The following is a 7,066-nucleotide window of genomic DNA, read 5'->3' on the forward strand; positions in this document are numbered from 1 at the left end:
TCCCAGTTGTGTAAGGTTGCAGGAGAAGCTTGTGGAGCCTGAGAAGGTCCATATTGAGATCAACATCAGACACTCAGGGCATTTTTACATGTGGAAGTGCCGCAGCGCCAGGCGCTTTGGAAAGTGCTGGGTGCTGTGATGCTTGCAGTTGTAGAAGTGGCAAAATGCATGTAAGTGTGAAGAAAATGGCAGCGGTGGGCTTTTGAACTAAAACACCTTGGAGGCACTTTAGTTCAAAAGTGCACTACTGCCATTTTCTCTGCACTGATGTGCATTTCACCACTTCTACAACTGCATGTGGTGCAGTGTGGTGCACATCAGCTCCTGTGCAGACAGACTCAGTTAATCGAGTTTGCTCTGAAGTGGTGGATCTCTGGCGTATCCGAGAACTAAAAGATACGTGTATAAATGCTTTCATAGTGCAAACCATGTGAGACCTTTGGATCCATTACCACCCACTAATGTCTTTGGCACTGACTGACACTGCAGTATCAAACCTGGTAGCTCATGGGAATGTATTTTTGCACCCCTGCAGTGCTCAGCACTATCTCCAAGCACAGACTCTGCCTTTTCTACCATTGTTGGCATCTTACCCCAAGTCTGTTAAGCACCTTCCTTTGATATGCATCCTCTGCATCTTATTCTGCCACTGTACCACCTACTTTCCAGTTCATGAGATGCCCTGTTACTCCACAAGAGGTGAGAGAGTTATCTAATATCTACCTCTTTTAATATGCCTCTGCCTGACCTGTTGGTGGAGCCCAGAAGTCTGGAATTTCTGAGGCACATGACAGAATTTCAGCCCTTCTCACACTGAGCAAATCTTAATGAGATTACACTGAATCTTGTCCAGCCTGATTTTGTAAAATGCTACTAGACCTCATTTTCCATCCTTCAGTGTCAAACTATTAGTGAAATGTAGTATTTTGATGGGGATTGGTTATCATTTTTGTCTTTGCTCCCAGGAACATTTATGCATGGTGGTCCCACAGCTATCATACTTTACAGACATTAGACAGACACATTCCTTTCCCCAGCTTTGGTTTTGAGTGTCAAAAAAAAAAAGAAAAAAAAAAAAGAAAATGATTGAGTTTTGTATATACCACTGAAGTGTGACCTAAAGATCAAGTGTCAAGAAGTGTGTTGACATGTGTGTTCCCCATGAATCATTTGAAATAATCCTATAACAGTAACGAAACTTGGTATTAAAGAGCCTTCTTCTAGAGCCCTTTGAAAGTTAATAGTGGTTTTACCCCGATGTCACTGGGCTTTGGATCAGACTCTGAGTTAATAAAGCCAGTGGTTTTTCAGGTGAATCATGCTAATAGAAAAAGAAAACTAATACAAGGTATCTCAGTTTTGATAAGCTCTCAAAATAATGCCAGAACTATATCTCCTTTAAGTGGCATTTTAAAATTGTAACAAACGAACTAAGCACAGTATAAATTACATTGCAAGACTTAGATATGATTTGAAATAAATGACAGAACTCTGAAGGAGAAACACTTGGGACATTATTTGAAATCTGAGTGAGCTGAAACTGGAAACACTTTCTGACTTGCTTGCCTTTTCTGTAGAGCTGCAGAAAACTAATAAAAATGTAACCCAGTGATTTGATTTGTAATCACTGAAATGAAAGCAATCTCTTACCAAGGCCATTTGTCCCATCTTTGCTTTGTGTTGTATCCAGATCCGTTTTCCACAGTCCTCAATCAGGTGTCATAAAATGTGTTGGAGTGAGAGCATTGCAAAACCACAGTAAAATTCAGTGATACAATACAATCAGTGTAGCATCTGTTTAAGCAACAGCTTCTACAAACCAGTGCAATGCTAAACAGAAACAAGCGTGAAAGAAATGCAGTCTGTTGCCTATAGCGTAAAGCAAAACTACTTAGGGCCTGTTGAAAATAACTGATTTCTAATAAAGAAATAAGTAATCACTAATCATTTCCACTAAAGTTAAAAAGCATTGTGTTACTATTCTGACATGAATATAATGAAAGTTCAACATTACTGAGACTCCTGGTAGTAATAGTTTAATAGCACCTGTTAACAGCATTGCTGGGAGTGAAACAATGGACTGAATGGCTGGTGAGTGATTCTGCTGGGTCGTTAGGTGCAGTATAACTAAAATAATGTGCAATGCAAGTAAGTAGAGACCCGGGCCTGCATGGCCACCTGGCCTCCAGTATATAAATAATTACTGATGCCTGTTTTTGTGCACAGAGATGTTGATTTTGCTTAACCTTGTTTCAGACCAGAATCATCCTTCTGAACTGGTGTGCCTGGTTCCTGAGGATGAAGAGACCAGGGGAGGATAAAGTGCGCCCTGCCTGTCAGCATAAGCAACGTAGGTGTAGCTTGTCCAGTGTGGAGATGAATACTGTGAGTGGACAGCAGTCCAGTAATGGAAACATGCTCTATATTGGGTTCAGGGGGCTAGAAGGGGTCCATTGTACTCCCACCACTGATTCTGGGGTAATCTGTGGGAGGATGACCTGTTCACCAACCGAGGAAGAAAATCTCCTGCACAGTGGGCATCCCTCTGAAGGTGACCCAGATTTAGCTAAGATCTTGGAAGAGGTCCGCTACATTGCAAACCGGTTTAGAGACCAGGATGAGGAGGAAGCTATTTGCAATGAATGGAAGTTTGCTGCCTCCGTGGTAGATCGTCTCTGCTTGATGGCCTTTTCCGTCTTCACCATCATTTGTACGATTGGTATTTTAATGTCAGCACCGAACTTTGTGGAGGCTGTGTCTAAAGATTTTGCTTAATTACCTAGCTGTAAATCTGCAAAATGTCAGTAATCCTCTGAGGTTTGTCATGTAGCAAATATATGGAGTACATGATCTTTATTTTTCCCCCTTACAGTTCAACTACTGAAAATCAGGCCTCTTCTATCCCAGTCAAGTTGGGCGTATAAAAACGGAGGCAGCCCAAGTCATTGATTACTTCTGAAAACTGAAGCTACCAACTTCAGTGGGGGCCAGCTGTGAGATCACAGACCCTTAAGTTCATTTATGTAATTCTTTCATTCAGGGGTAAATTATTGCAGGTTAGCTTCTACTTAGCATAGGATAGAGTAGAAAGATGAAACAGATTGGCTTAATCCATGATAAATTCTTCTCCTCTCACCTGTTTTGAATCTGTATACTTATGTTGTCTGTCCATACCCTGAGACTCGTTTCTTGTATGTCAGGCTCTTAGAGAAAAAATCATATTGGTTATTTATTGGCATTACCTGGATTTGAATTGCGGAATCAGAAGGAAAGGCTTTTGGTGAGTTCTTCAGCCTTGTTCAGGGCCCTTTATGTCAGCAAAAAAGGACCAGAGACACGAAAAGGAGAAGTGAAAGTCCTGTGTTTGGCCAGGGAACAGTTCTTCTGGTAGAGTCCCTGCAGAAGAGGGCTAGAAGGCTGCCTCCCATCAATCTCTTTGCGAGCAGTGAAATGGGAGCCTGTTGGTAGTGGGAAGAGTGCAGGGATTACAAGGACTCTTCATGCATCTGTTATGCAAGGTGTTTCTCTAGTGTTTGCTGGGGCAGACCAGAATCAAACAGGTGCAAGGAGCCCTTAATCCATTTAGCTCCTGGCCCCCAAAAGCTGTGAAGTTTGTCCTGTGCAAAATCTTAACCATGATATCAACAGCTGAGCAAATCGTTTGTATTTATTAATGTATTCACTGATATATTTATTAGCTGTCCTTGGGGGAATAAATAAGCTATTTTTCATATGTATTGATTCAGAAATATCTGCCAAATAATTCCTGAAAATAATCTTTGCCGAGTGCTCATAAGCAATTCACTGCAAAGAGTCAGTATTTGAAATCTGAGCTGTTTGTTCATTTGAGTAGAATACGCGTGTCCACCCCAACTGGATGAGTTTAGAAGTGGCTTTCTGGTGTGAAAAAGTGGGTTTGCGCTGGCACATTTTCTTCTGCAAATGTTGTTTAAAAACTCATATACAAATGTGCTGATTCAGCAAACATTCCTGTTCAGCATATTCACCAAATGCAAATGCAAAAGGGGGGGTCACCCACTGAACCAAAACAAACTGTTGATTAGACTGATTAACCCTGGAGTGTTTTGCCAGCTGCCTCAAGTTTTTACTAGGTCAGAGCAATTCCCTGCCTCCAAATGGGGATTTTTAAGACAGTCATTTAATCAGAAGAAGTGACATACTTGGTCAAACCACAAGCCCATCTACCTAGTGTGATATCTCATCTCTCATAGTGGCCAAGAGTGGATGCTACGGGGGCAGAATATCAGCCTGCCCATACTGATCTCTCTGCTGACCCTCTCTCCCTACAGCTTCCAGCTTTCTAAAATTCCTTTTAAGGTGATTTTGCTGAATGGGGACAAGATTTTGGCACTATATACTGGGCTGGCAGAATGTTTTTTGTCAGACTTGTATTTATATTCTAAATTCCTTCTGATAGAAAGCAGTATAAACATTTTGTTTAACACAGACGGTTTTTCTTGCTGTTGAAGGAGCTTTGTAGCAGGGTGGAGAGAATGGTTCATGATTTATGATATTGAGGTACTATGCGAACAGACTACATGAGGAAAATTGGGACCAACTATCCTGCCCTGAAGCAGCTTGACCAGTGGTTGAATGCCGCACTAAAGAAATCATGCATGTTAGGCGACATAGTGGTCAGCAGTCACTCAGCTACAGGCATCTTGGAAATGCACCATGGAAATGTACTGATGAGCTGAGTCCCAATTTTCCTGTTGCTGACAGAGCATGCCAAACATGTTGTCACTTTATAGCCATTGGCAGCAAGTGCAACACTGATTTTAATTTTTTTTAAGGTACGTTATCATGCCGCTTAAGTTGTACATTTTCAGATTAATGAGCTGAGCAAAACTGGTAGTTTTCTTACCAAATCTGTGTGTGTTCTATGTATATGTGTACGTGCTAAGAAATATTCTGGTCTAAAGGCTGGGGAAATGCTCATTTAGAACCCTGTACATCAAGATGGGATTTAACTACACTATAGTACATGTCTATAACATATGGAACATATTTCATGGTAATGATCTGTTATGATCTTAAAATGCAGAGCTATGGCATTTTGGATAGTAGAGCCATGATTGAGTTCTGAAACATCCGAGTGACAGATAAAAAGCTCACTTGGAGCTCAGCTAACATGTACAGTATTATGTGTGAAATGTATATTACTTTCTCTGGTTTTATATAGAATTGTATTGAATATGAAGAAGCTTTTTAATATTTAAAAATTGAAATTTATTTAAATGCCATGCCAAATATCAATTCCGCTGATAAAATTTTAAAAGTTAGTTTTAAATAAATATAAATGAAATATGTACATTATTTAAAATAATGAATTATTTTATATAGGATATAACAATATTGTTTAAGAGATTTTTTTTTAAAGGTTTCTTGAATTTCCCTTTGTGTTGACAGCTGTGGGGTTTAATCTTAGTTCAGCTCTTGATTGCTCCACTTTTTACTTTGTATTGGGAAAGATGAGGAAAATCCAAAGCCCTCGTTTAATTTATTTTTGTTGCATTGTTTTTAAAACAAGAAACAGTGTATAGCAGGCATTAAAAAAGATGAGTCCCTTAAATATTGTTTTATTATATAAGTAGTACTACACCTTTTGGGTCCAGTACAAATAAATATTTTAGATCAAAAGGCCTTTGATCTGTTTCTTTGATTTCTTATTTTGCTGATGTTTGAAACCATTATAAATTCAAATGGACAAAAACTTCGACAGCAAAAGAAATGGCACTTTCTCAAGAAAAAAGTGTTTTAGAGATGAATACAGAAGGTCAGTGGCAATTTCCATATCACACGATGCATAATCATATGCTGCTTACCAGATCATTCCCACATGGAAAGAGAGCACAAAGTTAGCACAGAAGCTCTCAAAATGTAACTTAAGTGGGGCGTAAATGATACATACACTTCATGCTGGCCCTCTGCACTAGAGGGTATTTAACCCTCGAAGTGTATCATGCAAAAGATTGACAGACAAAATGGATCTACAATGGTTATATGAACAGCTGTTTGGGCTGAGGTAAGGTTTGTGCCTGGGCTGTACAGGAAGAATATTTTACTGAGCAGATCAAAATCATGTAATTTATTTAGGAAATTAAATCAGTGGCAGGTCTCTGGGGAAAATGCTTCTGGGAGCTGCAGCTGTGCTAGTAGAGTCTGTTTACATCCTCTCTCTCCTCCCCACCTCTTACTAGCAAGCACTAGACTTCGGCTCTCAATATCATCACAATCATGAATAGACTCATTTTATCTTGTCTTTATGTGGCAAGGAATAGCAAGTTATGAAAAATTCATGCTAGCATAGTAGGATTAAGGTGTACAGCTTGTGTAGGCTGCAAGCACCAGAAGGTGACATAGTTGCCGGTGTTTTAATTTTGGAGCCTGGGTAACAAGCATGTATTCAGGTATTTGCACAGACAGGGCATTCTACCCTGTGACAAACCCTAGCACACCATATTTTCCATTGCACAAAATGCTTTCCCCCTTAAAGGAAGCCTAAAATGAAGGTGTTTTGATGTATTTAAGAGTTGTAATGAAAGTTAACCAAAATTAAAACATTTCAGTTAAAAACCTTTTTTCAGTTATTCTATCCTTCTTGGAGATGGTGCCTCAAACATTGGAAAATGTGTTATTAAAATAATGGATAGTGGAGATTTAAGGGTAAAGAAAGTAACAGGCTTTCTAGGCATACTGATTTTTCATAAAGTTGAAAGTATAGGGGAGGCACAAAAGCCTTGTAGCTCATATTGATTTTGTGAACTAATCTTAGAATATAAATATATTGATTTATTGTAATAAGACTGAGAGCAAGTCCATCACCTGATACTACAGAAAATCTAATAGAGTAGTCTTATGGTCCGCATTCACAAGAGAATACTCTCTATTGTCATTTCAGCTTATTTTTACAAGGCTATGAATGTCTAAAACTTTAGTGCCTATAGAACTAAATTGGTTTATTAAAATACACATTGAAAGCATCCCTCATTTGCATAAGATGCAATGCATTGTATCTTACATGAGCTGATGCTGTCTCTTTTCC

At 39.2% G+C, this 7,066-nt stretch overlaps 1 protein-coding gene across 1 annotated transcript in view; it reads left to right on the top strand.

Moving 5' to 3' along the window:
* CHRFAM7A (CHRNA7 (exons 5-10) and FAM7A (exons A-E) fusion) overlaps positions 1-5,665 on the top strand; it is a 146,410-nt gene extending 140,745 nt beyond the window's left edge. Inside the window, exon 10 of the mRNA XM_019504323.1 lies at positions 2,257-5,665. Coding sequence (XP_019359868.1) covers positions 2,257-2,775 — 519 coding nt within the window. The 3' untranslated portion in view covers positions 2,776-5,665. The remainder of the gene's footprint in view (positions 1-2,256) is intronic.
* The last annotated feature ends 1,401 nt before the right edge of the window (positions 5,666-7,066 follow it).

This window comes from Gavialis gangeticus, unplaced genomic scaffold (assembly GCF_001723915.1).
Source record: "Gavialis gangeticus isolate Ggan-Ray unplaced genomic scaffold, GavGan_comp1, whole genome shotgun sequence".
In the NCBI taxonomy this organism is placed as follows: Eukaryota; Metazoa; Chordata; order Crocodylia; family Gavialidae; genus Gavialis; species Gavialis gangeticus.